Source organism: Fusarium redolens (genome assembly GCF_020744475.1).
Source record: "Fusarium redolens strain MPI-CAGE-AT-0023 chromosome Unknown BKA55scaffold_19, whole genome shotgun sequence".
Lineage (NCBI taxonomy): Eukaryota > Fungi > Ascomycota > Sordariomycetes > Hypocreales > Nectriaceae > Fusarium > Fusarium redolens.
In genome coordinates, this window is record NW_025763682.1 from 139428 (window position 1) to 157670 (window position 18243).

The following is an 18243-nucleotide window of genomic DNA, read 5'->3' on the forward strand; positions in this document are numbered from 1 at the left end:
CTAGTAAAAGAACCAACATCCCTCTTCCGTTTCCTTAATGCTAGGGCAGCAACTAACTCGTCGCTCGACCACGCTAACTATAAGAGCTACACGGCCTCAGTTCTTACTTCACTTACCTCATATCGACCAAGATTTCTGAAAACAATAAAGCAGGTAAACATGCGACGGTATGACGGCAGATCAGGTTATGACCGGACGACAGCTGTAGGAATTGTGTTGTTATAGCGTTTCCTACTCATCTATTAAAAGCCAAAGCTCAGTGTAAGGTATTATAACATATTTAAATACCGTTCCAGTATACTCTAAGCGGGGACTGTCTCCCTCATATTCTACCTATAAAGAGTAAGAATATACCTTATTATTACTTAACGATATCCTTAACCTTAATTTTAGTGTTTTCGCATAACTATTAGATCATAATAGAAAAATAGCAATACGCCCCATACACCCCGTATATGTCCAGGAGGTTAAAGCCACAATAGCGTAGAAAAAGTCAGAAAGGCTTCGTTCCTTCTATTCGCTTTGATGCTATCTTGAAGGGACGCGTAAGGCGGATTTGCACTGGGGCTACGAAACCAATGCAAACCGAATCAAGTTTATCAGGTAGGTTAAGACAGAATAGAATATTGGCTGTATTAAGCCAGCCTTTACTACCAATCTATGCAGAGATTTTGCGCAAAACCTGCAGCCTGTACATTCAACCATAAGGCTAGCGTTAGAGCCTGAGTCTCTAATATCATGACAAAGATAATAGAGAGGTATAGACCCAGCAAGCTGAACGACAGAAGGAACTAGCCTTTCCTTTTTCAAATTTTCATAGAATAGCATAAGGTTCGTCCAAGGAGTTTGTAAAGTAGAAGTAGCTGGCTACCTAGTAGTTACAGAACTGTCATATTCCTCGCGTTACCTTGAAGGCCTTTAATGGTCCTCTCGACAGTGAGTTCCAGTGACTTGGCAAGCTTCCTTGATCAAGATCCCAGAGCCAAGTCTTTCTAACATCTAGAACTATTCCCACGCAAGATTCTACTCAGCGCTTCGATCAATTCGAGTTTCCGCAGTTCAAATTCAAGTCAAGTGAGAAGTCTGAGAGAATCTAGGGCGCGTGATCTCTGTCTGGTCGTTATCGGCCTCACCAGGCCATCGCTCAGCGAGAGCATCAACTCGTTCAGGGCCTCCGACCTTAAAATGCCGCCAGAGACTGTAAGGAGGGATAGCATCGTATTTATCACGACCAATGTCACGCTTAAAAGGTTGTCTAAATCTCGTTGATCGTTCCAATACTTCGGGACTTACTCACAGCAATGGCCTTGGATACGTGATCCGCAACTTCACTTATGCGACTCTCGTCATAGCCAAAGTACTTCAAGCTACCAGTTTCTGCAACTTCAAGGGCCCCTCATTGGACCAAAGTACAGCTGCCCCAACCTTCCGCGGAAATTATGGTACCCAAGCTCTTCATTCCTTTCAGCTCTTCACGTGAAAGACACGATAACCCCCCAGCTATCACCGGCCCATCAATGACACACTTACTTGCAAATGCAGCTTTGCAGGTACAAGCTCACGTACAACTTGCCCTTTGTGAATGGCAGCACGAAGGGACTGCATGTGTGCCATCTAGTACGTATTAGCCTCACTAGCACACAGCATAAGGGCGGACAAAGAACGGCCGACTTAAAGGTCTCAAGACAAATTTATATGCCAAATAGCGGGAAACGGTGTGGATCATAACTAATTAATCAATACATAGTACGCTTCAACCGCCACATATATGATCTGTGTTCGGCCATGGTGACATATCATTCCGTCTCAGCGCTGAACATAGATGGATGCTCAGCCAGGGTATCCCAAAAGTTTATCTCAAAATCCCACGGTTCTAAGTGCGATTGAAAATCCCAAATATTGTCATCCGGTATTGTTGCCGAAATACCTGTACTTTGAGGTAGACCGGCCTGCCTATCTTGAGCATGAAATCGTATCAAAAACTTCTTGATAGTATCCACAGCCCTCGATAGCAATGCGTAGTTTGACTCCATGGGTCGAACGATTGTGCCAAGGTCGACTTCAGTGACTACGATCCCGAGGTCACGGATAGTCTGGGCATCCTGGAGGGCATCGCACAGATTCCGCCCTCTGAGCATGGCTATCATTATGATCCCTATTGCTGGAAGGCCGTAGTGTGCCAGCTGTAGCTTGAATTAGTGACAAGATGGGCAACCAGTGGCTAAGAGAGACTTCACTCACCCTCCACTCAAAGCTTGTCCCCGTTGAACACACCAACTGGTCCCTAAGGACAATCACTTCAACCACTAATGAGAGGATCTCCTGAGATATTGTCACAAATTCAGGATCAGGGTTGGCTGGTGACCTTACACATAGAAGACGGAGAAGAAACAAGACATGGAGGTATCCAAGCCTTGTGCTGACGAGAAAATCCCTTTCCCAAGCTCCCTCATCATGATTCTTCAAGCTCCCCTTCATACGAAAGCTCTCTGGCAGCGAAGCCCACTGTTGCTCAGCCCTCTCCCGAAGGCCACTTGTATTGTAAATCAGCAAATGTTGTCTACAGCTCTGAGGCGCTTCATAAGTCGCAGGCGAGATAGTCTTACCAAACTCTTCCACTCAAATTTTCCTTGATCTCTTCGCTGAAAATATCCAGTATTTCTTCCTTCAAGGAGGCGCAAGTCGCAGTCCAGCGAGTTTCAGCCCAAGCAGACATTTTAGAGTCAGCAGGCCATTGCAAAATGTCACGGAAATGCCCAAAGGACGAATTCGCCTCCACTTCAGTATTGACTGACCATCTCAATATGGCGTTGAGGCGGCAAAACTTCTTTCCGAGTCGCGGGGGACGTCCAAGAAATATTGCCCAGTTCTTGTCGGCCGAGTAGGTCCGTGCCAGAGCGGTCCTACGGATATTGATAAGAAATTCGGGCAATTCATTCATGGCCGCCAACTTCTCGTGATAACCGAGCGTTGCGATTGAAGTGATGACGTCGCCCAGTTTGCGATATGAGTAATATGCTAAAACGAGCATAAGCGGTGGGCAATGGGCAGATGAGTGGGCAGTGGAAAGCGGACATACACTGAATTCCAAAGACGTACGAGTAGGAGATGAAGTTCTCGTACTGAAAAACCAACTGTAGGTCGTTGAGTTTGTCAAGTGAAAGGATTGCTTCGACGGCAGTGTCAGTCAACTTGACGGCCAAAGACATGAGTTCTTGTCGACGGGTGCCATCTAGATACAGTGGCGGGAAAGGATAAACCTCTGATGACGCTCGGATAACGGCACAGATGAGAAGACCTAGAGTCTCCAGACGTGCATTGGAGCCCAAGAACTGTAAGCAAAACTCGTGTACATCCAGGGGTGGCTCTACGAGCAAAGGGTGTCTTGAATTTTGGATGAGTAGCCTGGCATAACATAAATACCTATTTCTCCCTGGTTGAGTGGATAAAGAATGGAGGTTGTCTAGAGCAACAAGGCATATGTCCACCAGAGGTTCAGCGAGAGCAAGATTGGCCCCAGTTGCGCGCCAGAATGAAATCAAATCTTTGAAAGCGGCCGCTGAGAATGAGGCCAGCAACTGTGTCATGCAGTCTGCCACCTTGCTAACATGAACCTCATCTTCGAATCCAAGTGACAACTCCTGGGTTGCGTCATATGGTAGAGGGCTCAAATACCGGGCTGGGACCTCATCTGGAGATAGCTGGCTGAAGATGGCAGCATGGCTTGATGCGCCGAGATAGCCTGGATTTGGATAACTAGGCCTGGCATGAATGGGAGATGCAGGAGGGCTGGTAGCAGCGACAAGTGTGGTGGAAGCCACCGTGACGCTAGATAAGTCATAAGTCTGCACAATCACACCATAAGATGCTGGAAATGCATACGGAGTACGAGGCTCGCCACGAGTGGAGAGATTTGGCGTAACTCGCCATCGTTTCCGAGAGCCCAGGGGAGTTCGATACACGCACTGAGAAGGCTTGTCGTTGACGAGACAGCGGCTGCAGGCTGGTCTCCCGTGATCGCAAGAGAGCTTCGAACGCCTGCACGGCTCACAGGCAGGAATTCTGGGGCCCCTCGGCGGCGGCATTTTCAACTGTTCACACTGCCAGGTTGGACGAGTCGGAATTTAAGTCCCTCTCACGGTTGTTCGGATATTGGTTTACCCCGCAGTTCGAAATTCCGAAATCCGACCCAGCTCTGTTAAATGACGACCATGATGGGTTAGTAACCCAAGCCTCTGCCAATCATCATCGTCCATGGCTGCTAGTGACTGTCACCTCACTGATAGTCATCATGAACGTAAAGCAGTATGAATAGTAATCATATGAACATGATATACACGTGAAGATCTTGTTGAAAATATAGTATTCTGTCTGCTCTTTAGCCCACGTTTGCTCGACTCATCAGGCTGCTTTGGACATCCATTCCTGAACAAGACCTTTGAAGTCGCGCAGACAGTATGGTTCCATAATTTCCTTATACCGGGATGCTTTCTTCCTTTAACTTACTTTAAAGGATATTATACTTTAATTATTTATTATATTTTTATAATAGTTATTTAACTTAACTTTTCCTTCTAGTTATAATTACTATTAATATTATAACTACCTTATTATAATACTTACTATTTAAAAAAGCTTATAAATACTTAGGCCTAATAAGCCTTATTTAACTAAAGGCTATAATATAATCCTTAAAATTAAAAAAGCTTTTAAGTAAAATAAAAGTAAAGGTAATATATTATTTATAATAGCTATAAATATTAAAAAGGCTTAGTTTAATAAAGATAATATTAGCTATATTAAGATAGTAATCTTTAGTTATAAAATCCTCTTACTTATATAATTTATTTATAAAAACCTTTTAATTATTAAAGACTTTCTTAAATATAAGAAGTAAAAGCTTAAAGATTTAAAAAGAAAGTTATATAAAGAGATATAGCTAAGTAGGAGGGAAAGGGGGTTTCTTAAGGCCCTTAATAGCGGCTTATATAATAAGTAGCTTAAGGATATCTAGTAGTAGGCCAAGGAGGTACTAGAGAAGACTAAGAACCTGTGATAGGCTAGTTATGGTCTTGGACCACGAGAGCGCGAGGGGGATATCGTACCGCGATGTCTGGGATGGAAGCGGGGTAATTGCGGGGTTCTGTAAAAGAAATATATTGAGTTTCATATAAGTTTAGTTGCCTAAAGTTAAAGACATTTGGCGTTGGCGGCGAAAAGAGGATTAAATAAGTTATAAGACAGGCTATATAACTAAATAAGTATATTAGCTATAATATTAATATACTATTAATATAAATAGGGGATATTTATATTATATTTTATTAAAATCTCCCCCTTAGAGGTTTTACTATTTTAATTATAATTTTAAGGTATCCTTACTTATATATAAGTATTATAATCCTAGTAGTTACCTTATATATACTTTATATTTTCTTCTAATTATAAATAGTTATTATATATTAAAGAGTTCTATAAGTAATTACTAAGGCCTAATTACTAATATCTAACTAGAAATATTAATAATTCTTAAATTTATTTAATAATTGCCTTTTTAAGCTATAATTATATTTAAGTATATAAAATATATTTACTAATTCTTTTATAAAACTTAATATACTAGCTATTAATAAAATATCTGTAAATTAATAAGCCTAATATATATTACTTAATTATTAAAAGATATAATACCTTATAATACTAAATATTATACCTTATATTATTTATAAATATAAACCTAATATAAATAAATTTACTTATTTAAAAACCTTAATTATTATATATTAATAACTCTTATTTATAAAATATTATATAATATTAACTATTATTTATATAATAATGCTTATTACTTTAAGCTAAGCCTTAACCTCTAGCTATAGCTAGTAGCTAACTTAATCTAAGATATTTTATAAACCTAGAAATATCTTTATAAATATTAATAATAAAATAAAAGAAGATATTATCCTGGCTTATTTAAATACCTATAAGGATAAAGTAAAGAAACTTAAGAAAAAACTTAAAGATTTAGGGATATAGTATAATATATTATTAAAAGATATTAAAAATAATATTAAGGTTATGTAAATTAAAATTAAAAAATTAAAAAAATAAGTAAAAAAACTTTTATATTATATTAAAGAATTTAATAAAAAAATAAAAAAATTTAAAGGCTATACTAGTCTAACTTATATAATAGAGATTTTAATAAACTTTAAGGATTCTTAATTAGCTTATAAAGTTATTATTTATATTATTTTATATAATTTATTATAAATAAACTTAAAATATACTATATAATAATTTTTTTTATAAAAGTAAGGCTTTATAATAATTTAAACCTATTTTATAAGATTATATTACTAAATTATATTATAAATAAAAGGAAATAACCTAATATATTTATAATAAATATAAAAGCTTTAAGAAAGAACTATAATATACTTTTAATATTATAAATAAGAAATAAATAGTAAAAATAAAAATTTAATAGCTTTAATAAAAAGGATTTATAGCTTTATATCTTATTAAATACTACTATTAAGTATTTAAACTTAATTAAAATAAAAAAACCTATATAATATATATTTATTTAAAATTAAAAAATAAAATTAAAAATACCTTATTTAATATTTGCCTTAAACCTAAGACCTTAAATAAACTTATTATTAATATAATTAAAATAAATAATTAATAATATAAATAATAATATAAGAAATAGCTAATAAAGGATTATATAATCCTTAATAAAATAAAAATAATACTAACTAAAAATATAAAAAAAATAATAATATATTTTATAAAATAAAAGCAAGACTAATAATATTAAGAATAACTTAATAAACTAATAATAATATTAAAAACCTTAAGATATATCTAAGGTTAAATACTATAATTATAATTAATTTAGATATATTATTAATAAATATCCCTAATTAAAAAGGCCTAAACATATTAATAAAGGTAAGTAAATACTAAAAGTAATTAATAACTAAGGCCCCTAGACTATTATATAAACCTAAATATTAAGAATAATATAAAGTTAATATAATATTACTAGCCTAAGATTTATTTAAAAACCTAAGAAATAAAACCTTTATTTAGAAAATATAATTAAGAAATTATAAGACTAGTTTTTTACTTATAAAAAAGTAAAGGTAAAGAACTTATTAGCTAGAAATAAAAAAATATAAAACTAGATTTAATAAGAAAAATATATTAAATAAAAATAAAAAAATTAAAATAGTATATTAAGCTAATATAATATAATAAAATAAGAAAAATAAAACTTTATAATAACTTAAAATATAAAAAAATAAGTTAATATAAAATAATAAAAACTTTAAAAAAAAAATAAAAAAATAAAAAAACTATAAGTCCTAGGAGTTATAAAAAAATAAAAAAAAGGCCTCTTTACTATCTAGCTTCTTTTTAAATTTTACCTCCTGCCATATCCTAAGTATAAATACTACTAGCTTACTAATATAATATATATTATTATTATCTAAGGCGCTAGATATACAGGATACTACTAATCTGCTAAGACCTTCTCTAAATATAAAAAAAAGCTTAAGAAGTTTATTAGCTAGTAATATATATCCCTTATTAAGAAGGGTATATTAAAGTATCTAGCCTATAAGCTTGCTAAGTACTATATTTAGGCTAGTAATAAAGAAGGCAATTTAAAGATAAATAGCTATTATATAAGTTATATAAAGAAGTTATACTTTCCTTCCTTACTAGGTATGCTCTTAAGAGGCATCTAGCTCTTTTAGGCATTTACTTAAGTTTTACTAAATATATTAAATAATTATTAAGGTAATAATAAAGATAGCGATATCCCTTTATAGCTATCTGCTAATACAAATCTTATATAAGTCCCTTAGACTAATAATAAAACTGTTATAATATAGCTAGGTGCTAATACATAAGTATTAAAGTAGGGACTTAGTAGGGATAGTAAGCCAGCTACCTTAGTAGAGGCCTTCTAAGCTAAGAGCAGACTTAAGAGCTATTTTAAGAAGGGAAATAATACTTTTAATACTTTAGCTATTACCTAAAGGCTATAAGAAAGGGATTTTCTTAATAAACTATCCTTATAAGAAATCTATATTATAGGTATTATAATATTATATAAGATATTTAGTAATAAAGGCTAGAAATAGTTTATAAATATATTAATATACTTTATAGCTACTACCTATAATACTATCTTATTAACCTTAACTAAAATACAGGTAAGGTAATAAATAAAATCTATAAGGATAATTTAATAATATTATTTAGTTTTACCTTATATTAAGCTTAGGCTATTTAATATAATAGCCTTAATATATTAATAATTAATAATACTTAATTAATTAATATAAAAGTATTACTTATTTATAAATAGGATTACTAATTAAGCTAGGCTATAATAAAGTTAAATAGAAATATTAAAGACTTTTTTATTAAAAATAAGATAGATATTAATACAAGGCTAGTACTTTTAATAAAAATAGCTAAGTATTTTAATAAGAAGTTTAATATTCTTAAAAGCATTTTAGTTATAAAGATTTATATTTAATAACTATTAATAATAATAATAATATATATAATAAGCATATAATATAAATAAGTATATAATATAAAAATTACTACCTTCTTAAGATATAATCTAATAAAAACAAAATAAACTATTTAATTAATTAAAATTAATTACTATATTCATTACTAAATACCTCTAGAACTACCTAATAGGTCCTTATATTATGCCTAGTCTTACTGTATATACTATATCGCCAAATACCTAGCCTAATTAACCTTCCTTAACTACTACTTCTTAATAATTTAGCTAATACCTATATACTTATATCTATTTACTTAATTAAATCCTAACCTTCTTATATAAGTATCCTCTTTTTATTTTATAAGTATATCCTTTTTGCCCTATACTGCTAGCTAAGTATATTATTTGCCTTATAAAGCTCCTAGTTCTTAGCTTTTAATAAGGCAGTCTTTTATATATTCCTTATAACTGCCTTTATAAGAGATTAAAGAGCTTTAAGGATTAACTTTAAGGAGCTATTATAATATCTTCTAATTTAGCCCTAAAGGTATTTAGACTATAATCTGGCCTTAAAGACTATTATTAAGGTCTTTAAAGTTTAAGCTTAAGCTTATTAAGCTACTTCTTTAATAGGTATTAAAGTCTATAGCTATATATTAAGCTTTAAGAGTATAACTTTAAGGTTAAAAGGAGTAAGTCTAGCTCCTTTAAAACTACCTTTAATATTTAATTTAGTTATAATCTTTTAAAAGGCAATATAAAAGGCTAAGAAGAACTTAATCTTAAAAATATAAGTTATAGACTATTTAATTAGTTACTTTATTTCTTAACTATAAGCCTTTTTTAATAGCCTAAAGTACTTAATATTAAGTAATTAAAGCAGGTATAATAAATAAGAAGGTATATAGAGGGTAATAATATTATTAACCTTATAATATATTTAAAAATTAGTAAATTAATAACTTTTATAGCTATTAAGGATTAGAAGATAATAAAGACTAACTAATTAGTTAGTTATATATTAATTAAAGTGCTTTAGCTAGTTAAGACCTATCTTATTATCTATTTAGCTATTTATAGTTATAGTAATAGCCTAAGTGCCTAGGAGGTTACTATTTTAATACTAGTTAGTAAGGTAATATTAGCCTATAACTATTATATATAGATTAATTACTTAGCCTTTTATATTAATTACTTAAATTATAATAACCTATTTATAGTTTTTAAGCTAAATTAATTTTAAGTTTTTATGCCTTTCTAAGCTAGTAATAACTATACTATTTAATATTATACTTATTATAAAGCTAGTCTTATTAAAGTTTTAGATATTATCTAATTTAATATTATATTTTATAATTATATTTTATATTAGCTTAAACTAATTATAAATAATAATTAAATCTTTATATTAAGCTCTTTAATAGTTATATTTATAAAAAGAATATATCTTAAGTTATAGTTATTACTTAATAAAATTAATAGCCTAGTACTTATTAACTAATAATATATTATAATTAATAAGTAATTAATTTACTATTTCTTTAATATTATAATATTAAGAAGAAAATCCTTATAAATTTAGATTTAAAATATACTTAATTATAAGCTATTCCTCCTAATTACTTAGTTTTTATAAGCTAGGGATATAATTATTATAGGCCTGCCTGCCCTGAGATTAGTAGTAAAGAGTATAAAAGCAAATATTATAAAGAAATACAGCCTATTATAGACTTAATTTTAGGTCTTCTTAATAGGCTTAAAGTGCAAGAAGAATATAAGCCTTAGCAGTAGATTATAATATATTATTTAGTTAAGAATTAATTAATTAGATAGTATTAATATAAAGTAAGGGACTTTTATGCCGCGCACTTGTCTATGCTATATGCTTATTATGTATATTAGATATCTTTAATATTAGTATTTATATTTTTATTTTTAAAAGCCTCTTTATATATTATAATAAGATTTATATAATTAATAATATTAAAAAAAAGAATAAGTATTATATTATAGTACTTACTATTATAAATAAGCTCCCTAACCTTTTAAGGATTTATAAGGTATTATATATATATATTATATAGCCTATCTTAAAGCCCCTTCTTCTTAGTAATAATATATAAGATCTTTTTATAAACTTAAAAGTCCTTAAGGTTTAGATAACTATAGATAGTAATCTATATAGCTTATAAAAAATATCTATTCTAGAACAGCTTAGTATTTATATACCTTTACGAGGTTTTGTAGAGGAATTGGGCAGTGTGATAGGAGGCGATACTGATGCTATGACATTAGTTTGTTGAAAATCCTCTCTCCACAGACATCACGAAGACGGCAATGATGGTAACAATGATGGTGATGACGATGCTGGAAGCGGGGAAGAAGAGTATGAGAATTATAATTGACAGGAACCAAAAAGCCAAGAGGGGGTTGTGATATTTGGCAGGAGGGGGACTCGACCACACATGCGATAGTGGAGACTCAGTCTTAGCAGTAATAGACAAACCCAACCCTAACATCTTAGTATAAGTCCTAACAAATGTTTTATGACTCTTGGTGAGACTCTAGCTGGTAGAGAAGCCATAGCCGAATTGGAGACTCAAAATATGCCTGTTATGGTGGAAGGTGGCTGCTTAGGCGAGCCGGAGTCAGAATCGGAGGCTGCCTCGGTCATTGAGGTCAGAGAGGAAACCATACGCCGTCAACCAACCACGTGATCAGGGCGGCTTATCAAAAGACCCAGGATTCAATAGATATGTGCAATTATTATTTATAAGACGAATAATTTTGCGCATATCTATTATTTTGGTTAAGTTCTGTGTAAGTAAAGTTGTTGATTTTTGGTGGTGCTTCGTTTTTGCGTGGCGAAAGGGTGGTTGTGCATGGTATGCGGCAAGACTGGGCATAATGCAAGAACCTGTCAGGTAGTAAATGAGATATCTAGGGAAGAGAATAATGAGTAGTTTTAATTAATTAGATAGTTTATTATGTTTTTATGATAGTTTATCTTTTGAAGGGTAAGATTTCTGGCCCACTCGCTTATCATACACGTTAGATCAGAGGATGAAATAGTGGGGATGCCGGCGTGAGTTTCATGAGGTAATTCATGAGTCAGCGGCGATAACTCAGACTCAACTCATATGAGTTTTGTGAGTTTGAGTTATGAATTAACTCATGAGTTAAGGTTTGAGTCAACTCAAATGCCCAGGTATGCCCGTGAATGGGTCAATTCCACCCATATTAAAGCCAGGGTCTTGGCCCATGTCTGGAGGTTCCATATTGAATGGCATGAATGACGCGGACGACGCTTCGGGTCCGCTCAGTCCTGCTCGATCAGCCATGCCGGCCGTGTGCCTATTTACACCTGCCTTGCCAGTATGTCGCCGACCTTGCAAGCCTACATCTGGCTGAGCCCCTGAAGCCACGGCTTCCCAGTCAAGGCCGCTCATTATATCCTGGCCACCGCCCAATCCTGTGGCGTCCATGGGGCATCCTCCAAAGAAAAGTTGGTGATCAAGCGGGTCGATGTTTCCATTCGCACCCTGCCCAAAATTCATAGCAAGCAGCTCAGGTGGGAAGAAGGTAGGGGTGTGAGGGTGATGACAGAAAGCGGCCATATTGGCCGGATTCATAGGTGGCATGGCTGTGCTGAAAGCTGGGTTCGGTGGGTTTGATACTGCGAGAGGGTTGAAGTCTGCTGCACCTGTAATTTGCAATCCCAAACAGCCCGAGAACTTGCGTTCCTGGGAGACTGCGTCTGCGTCTGTACTCTGCAACGAATCGAGATGCCGGTCAGGTTTTGCTGGCATGCAGGTCTGTTTCTTAGCGTTTTGCTTTCGTTTCGGTGCTGCTGCGCGGATAGTATCCTTATTCTCGACATTTTGTGGTGTTGGAAGCGTGGAAACGTATTCCTCCACTGATTGCAGTTCGGGCTTCGCTTCGAGGACGCCGTCTGCTCTTGAATCCTGTCGTTTGTAAGTGGCGGGGTCCATGAACTCAACATCAGAAAGACCGTGAAGGTAACGGTTAAACCAGTCTCCGTATTGAAGGAAAGATGACTGTGTGGCTCGTTCTTGGACATCCGCAACAGCTCTCATAGCGTCCAAGGCATTTCGATACTGAGTGCAAACGTTCTCCACCATCCAGTGAAACATGCCCCAATACTTCTTCATTTTGTGAAGATACTTGACATTGGTAGTCAAATTGGCCTCGCCTATTGGCTTCATGGAGGGGTTGCGATAGATAATACCCAAGATGTGAACTGTTGTCGAGGAAAAGGCGCAGTATCCAGCGAACGGGGCCGAAACAAAGCATCGCGACTGTTCAGCTTCACGAAGAAGCTCGGATATTCGGTCTGCAGCGTTGAAGGCCCTCTTGCTTGCTTCAGAGAAGAAATCATCATGTACACCATGTTGCTTTCGTGCTGATATAGTAGCTCGACTTATAAAGAGAATGTTATGCTGCAGGCAGATATGCATAAAAAGGAACTGACTTGCCGTGTTCTCTGTCTTGTGGACCTCGAGGTTCTCTACAGAGTACTTGAGTGACAAGGGCAGACTAGCCTCAAGGTTTACAGCATCATTGAGATGCTTCACGTATTGAGACTCGTCTTCCCAGATTGGATTGGGGTCCAAATCCTTCCACCCTTGGCTCAGGTAGGTGATGATCCGTCCCCATATGGCAATGGCTCGAATCAGGAAGGCCGCAACTCCCATGTTCTCTCGTGCATCAACGATTTGTCCGCCGTTAAGCGACACCGGATGAGGTACTTGACCGTCCAACATTTCGGTGGGCGCAGGCATGTCGAATTGGAAGTACTTTTCCTTTACCGGCAGAGGAATCTGCATTGTATCCTCCCTGATGAATATGGGTCGATCTGTCCCAGAAGAGTTGAAGCGATCCATGAGAAAGCAGGCCCACATTATGCGTCGCCGAATCTCTCGATCAATGAAGCTGAGCTGCGTTTTGGTGCCATTACGGCCCGAGGGATCGTATTCTAAGTCTTTATGTAACTGGAGAGCGAAAGCCATTCGGATAGCTTGTCCACCCAGGGCCCAGCTACGGCCGCCCTGGCACGTTCCAAATTCATGAAGGCTCAAAATAAGAAGACATGTTAAGATGGTGAGGTTTGGCCATTCATATCGTCTGGTGCAAATATCTCGAGCGTATGATGCCCATTCCTCACCGCGTAAGAATTCCGGCCCTGAAGAACTCACTAGAGGGTTTGGGGTAAAACGAGCAGCTACAGCGCACACTGTGAGAACAAGCACCGGAGGTAGTGTGCCATTTCTGTTGACGGTTAGCAGGGGACGTGAGATCCAACCCAAAAAGAACTCACTTTAGCTTTCGCATATAGCTTAGTTTGTGTAGAAGATGGTAAGATTGGCCATAGAGGTTGTCGAAAAACACCTCTGCGAGATGCTCCTGTATCTCCTTGGAGGGGAGTGCTTCTGTGCCTTCATGTTGCAGCTTGTTCTCCTCCGCTTCTTGGACTTGCAGGCTGCTGGGCCTATCATCGCCCTCGATCTTGGGCTTCGAAGGCGCCTTGGCCCACGCTTCTAGATCAGGTCCTAATGCTTCCTCAGTGCCGCGCCTTTTCGTTAATTTATTAGAAGGTACGGTCCCTGGTATCGTTGGTTTGACCACGGCACGGTTCACAGCTGACGCGACTTCCTGGTCTGACTTCGGGATGACCTTAATAATGCGTTCTTCCATACGCTTCAATTGCTTATCGAGTATAGCCATGTAATCTGTCTGTGGCGCCGCCTTCCGTGTCGTGACCTTGTAGGCACATGGGATACGTGAGCGTATACAGTGCTTGCAGGCGGGTTTCTCGCCTGAACAACGGATCTTCTTTCGGCGACATGCAATGTAAGCAAGCGGGGGGCGTTTTCTTTCCTTGCCAGCCCTTGTCTTAAGTCCACTCCACGCAGGTGTGGCATCGGCTTTACCCTCCTTAGTTCTACTGCCTAGGTCTGTGCTATCCGTACGGTTACGAGAAGCCAAACCAGACTCATCGGTAGTCGGGTCTTCGAGGGCGTTGGAGGCGGGAGATGTCCGATCTGGGGGGGCTTTGGAGCCTTCTATGCTCTGGGTGAGGCTGCCGGTAGGCAAGGCGCCGAGCGGCAGACCGCTATGTGCAAGGCCAGATATGGTCTGGTGCTGGGGAAATGCAGGGGGATATTGGAACGTGTGGGTGTGATCTACTAGGGAAACGAGAGAAGAGTGGTCAGGAAGACCATAGTAAGCAAACGCAAAATAGTCAAAGTGTGTGAAATCCATTAAGGCGCTGTGAGAGGGAGAAGGCATAGCGTGCAATTCAGGAACGTCGCGGTAGAGTTGGGGACCGGAATCGAAGGACTGTTGGGCGTGTTGAGGGCTCAAAACGGCACGGTTGGACATGGCTCTGCCAGAGACAGAGCTACGACGTGGCCACCCGCGGCCGTGAGTCCGGCGATGGAAAACAAATATACCAGACCGGTGTGGTGACGATGGTGGAGCGAAGCGACTGAGTTAGGCAGGGATTTGGTGGCTGCGAATGCAGTCCGACTGGGCAAAACAGAGCCTTTATAAGAGGTTGGCTGGTACAGCTGTTGTGCAGTTTAAAAAGTTGCAGCGCAAGAGTGTTGAGGTTGAGGTTGAGGTGACCCAAAGTCGTCCGGGGAGTTTATGGAGAAGTAAGCAACAGGTACGTATGTAGTCAGCGGCTCCCTGCACTGGAGCTGGGGACAGTCTGCGCCTGATATCGCACATCACCCAGAACGGGGCTGTACTGTACGTACCAACCATATAGGGCTAGAGACTCTACCATATGATTTACAAGTCTGGCTGTAATATTATGATGGGCCTGTGGATATCCTGCTGCCTTGAACACTTCCCTACTTTTTGGGGGGGAGGGGGGGGACTCAGAATCTCCTTATTAGAAAAGAGGGATTGCTATTAATTTGGTCTGCTATGTCGCGTAGCTGTTGCGGCTCGTTCGGCTTAGCTCATGGTCTGCTGACTTGTATGAGCTCTGCCAAGCATCGTGATCTTCCTCATATTGCAAAGGTACTCCCGACTTTGGCCTCACTCTTGTCAAGGTTTACTGAGACAAGACGCGGGGTGCCAAAATTTCCGACACATAGTTAAATTAACCCCTCTGTTTTATTTTACATATAATAAGCTAAATAAAATAGATATAAAATTAGATATATATTAAAATATTAATTAAGTAGTTAAATTATATAATAAAAATACTAAAAATAATTTATTTTAATTATAAGTATATTATTAATTAGATTTAAATATAAGTAAAAACTACTACTTACTTAAAGCTTGTATATTAACTTAATAAGCATTTATATATAATATAAAGCTTATTATAATATAATTTAATAATTATATTATCTTAATTAATAAACAGAAGTTAATTAATATTTTTTAATATTATATTAGCTTATTAAGAATATTTAAAAAATACTTAATATAATATATTAGTATTAATAATATTATTTAACTTTTTAAGATTAAAAAATAAATAATAGTATTTTATTTATATTTATATTTTATATTAATATATATAATTTAAAAAAATAGGGCTGATTTTGGCCATGTGTCGGAACTTTTGCCGGCCCACTGTACCTTATCTTTAACCAATTTGAAGGCGCTGCTGGGGGTAGCACACTAATGAAAGATCTGAGTAACAACTCTGATTGGCCAGATTCGCTCACCAGACCCTGACGCCCAGCAGGTTCCGGGTAAGCTGCAAGGACGCGGCCGACAGCCTGGCAGATTCAAGCTTTCATCATATATCATGTATCTGCAAATACATCAAATGTCATTTCAAATCCAGAGGTTTGGATTTGTTTGATTGCATTCGATCTGTGGTCAGCGCTGGACAGAGGAGGCATCGAGCGCACCGAGATGATCCCGCTGCCTCTTACGGGAGAAAGGTCGCCGTCGATAGGGCCAACTATCGGCCTTGTCGGCGTCTTGACACCGGCCGCAGGCGGGTCTTGCGTGGTCACATGAGAGCTTTGACCGTCTGCAATGCGTTGCACGCAGGCATCCTCGGTCCCCTCGGCGGAGCCATTACGCGAGCCTCTTCTCCACTGGATTGTCACTGGTAGACTCTTAATCCTGGATGAGGCTGTCCCGCAGAGTCCGTGGGTCAGGGACCTGGGGAATGCGGGATGGCACTATGATGGTTGGGGGTGGGGATGAGATCGGAATTTAAGTCGGAGTAACTAGCGACCCCAGGTTGGCGGAATTTTGATCGGCGAAATCGGATATTCAAATAGCTTTTCGGCCAAGACTAGGTCGGCTAGATCACATAAAATAAAATAAAACACAAGCTTGGCGACTCTAGTGTTTACCAGGGTTTTTCATCGCGGCGAAGGGTTATCTGTCCTTAATTGTCTCTTCCTTATGGTACGGTCCCGAGTTAACGGCTTGCCGCGATTGTCAGCCTTTCCATCCTCTCTGACTTCTAAAGCCCCTTCCGCAACCATGGCCAAGGTCGACACGGCAGCTATTTTAGAGCTTTCGAAGTGGCCGACTGCGCAGAAGCTCGTAGCTCGAGCTAGTGAGTTCTTGAATGAAGTCCAAGACTTGTGAGTTTGGTTGGCTCCTGTCTACATGGCCGAATGGACCTTACAGCACATGCTCTTACCCTCTAGAACCCCCGGAAAGGATCTCGAAGCCAGGCTCAACAAGGACTATGGGCCTGGAAATCCCTACTACGAGGACTTCTGCTCGTTTATTCGGCAGGGTCTCAAAGAAGGATGGGTAGCCGAAACCGAACTCGATGGTCCCAAATACCGACGGGGAAGGATCAACATCCCGACAGCCGAGACCAAATTCTTTAGTATTACTACCGTCTTCATGGATAGCCAGAAAGTCTACACAGGCCAATACCACGCTCATCCGTATGGAGAGATCAACTGCATTGTACAGATCGATGAGACGGCGGAGATCAAAGGCATGCAGGGTTGGCAGGGAGCCGGGTGGACTGCTCCAGGGCCGGGTACGCACCACTATCCGGAAGTGCGAGGCGGCAGCTTGGTTGCGCTTTTCTTTCTTCCCGCGGGTCGAATCTCGTACAATGCGGAGCCCGGGACACCGCAACCCTTGTCCGTCTAAAATCACTCGACTACGAATGGGATGGACGAAGCTGGGGAGGATGCACGTTTATTGATCCCAACGCTGGACGAAGATAACAATTCGAATAAAATGATGTTTCAACTTGCTCTCTGGTCTCCAGTCAAATCGGGATAGCAATTTCCAGGTTTTCTGCATGATCTAGCAAACGATGGCAATCTTCGTGCTCGAGCTCAATTAAGCTGGAATTGGTACTCAGTATGAAGTGACTACCGTAGAGCTGTCTTGTCGACCTAGTCCCCTGGCGCTATCCTGCCGCTATAGGTTCCACGTTGAGTACCAACGCATGAAATTGTATATGTTGAGCGCGAAGTCACAGCAAAGCGCAGATGTCCCGGCAACGTATGCCAGCCTTTCACTTTTTGATCTAATGTGTTTGCCGCTGGTACAGCTGCCCTCCTTGTCCATCCGCTTGGCTGTGTTTGGCTTTCATGTATCCTCCCCAACGGGCTGCGAGGTATATTGAATGCCGAGCTAGGCGTCTATCTATTGGGATAGGACTAATTCCGCGGCATTCTGGTTGATGACTGTGCCACTGAAGACGCCGTAGTCTGAAA

At 38.0% G+C, this 18243-nt stretch overlaps 3 protein-coding genes across 3 annotated transcripts; 1 reads left to right on the forward strand and 2 right to left on the reverse strand.

The window, feature by feature from the left end:
* Window positions 1-1641: 1641 nt before the first annotated feature.
* Window positions 1642-4158, reverse strand: BKA55DRAFT_580757 (uncharacterized protein). The gene is made up of 5 exons (XM_046193975.1): window positions 3883-4158; window positions 3080-3828; window positions 2607-3018; window positions 2242-2533; window positions 1642-2183 (listed from the first exon to the last, which is right to left on the reverse strand). Exons 1-5 carry the CDS (start codon window positions 4083-4085, stop codon window positions 1797-1799), a joined length of 2043 nt encoding a protein of 680 aa, XP_046043823.1. The 5' UTR covers window positions 4086-4158; the 3' UTR covers window positions 1642-1796.
* A 7578-nt stretch (window positions 4159-11736) lies between these two features.
* On the reverse strand, window positions 11737-14947 carry BKA55DRAFT_742682 (fungal-specific transcription factor domain-containing protein; the record flags this gene model as incomplete). Its single annotated transcript, XM_046201513.1, has 2 exons — window positions 11737-13834; window positions 13884-14947. 2 exons carry the CDS (start codon window positions 14945-14947, stop codon window positions 11737-11739), a joined length of 3162 nt encoding a protein of 1053 aa, XP_046043824.1.
* A 2088-nt stretch (window positions 14948-17035) lies between these two features.
* BKA55DRAFT_523700 (p-hydroxylaminobenzoate lyase) lies at window positions 17036-17668 on the forward strand (the record flags this gene model as incomplete). The annotated part of the gene is made up of 2 exons (XM_046188661.1): window positions 17036-17139; window positions 17206-17668. The coding sequence occupies 2 exons, from the start codon at window positions 17036-17038 to the stop codon at window positions 17666-17668; spliced, it is 567 nt and encodes a 188-aa protein (XP_046043825.1).
* Between the last annotated feature and the right edge of the window lie 575 nt (window positions 17669-18243).

Bases quoted from the DNA above. Each gene is read 5' to 3' on its own strand.
- BKA55DRAFT_580757 (XM_046193975.1), bottom strand. From the start codon at position 4,085: ATGCCGCCGCCGAGGGGCCCCAGAATTCCTGCCTGTGAGCCGTGCAGG. The intron at 3,829-3,882 runs GTATGCATTTCC...TGACTTATCTAG, and splicing joins CGTGGCGAGCCTCGTACTCC to CGTCACGGTGGCTTCCACCA. The intron at 2,534-2,606 runs GTAAGACTATCT...TTACAATACAAG, and splicing joins AATTTGAGTGGAAGAGTTTG to TGGCCTTCGGGAGAGGGCTG.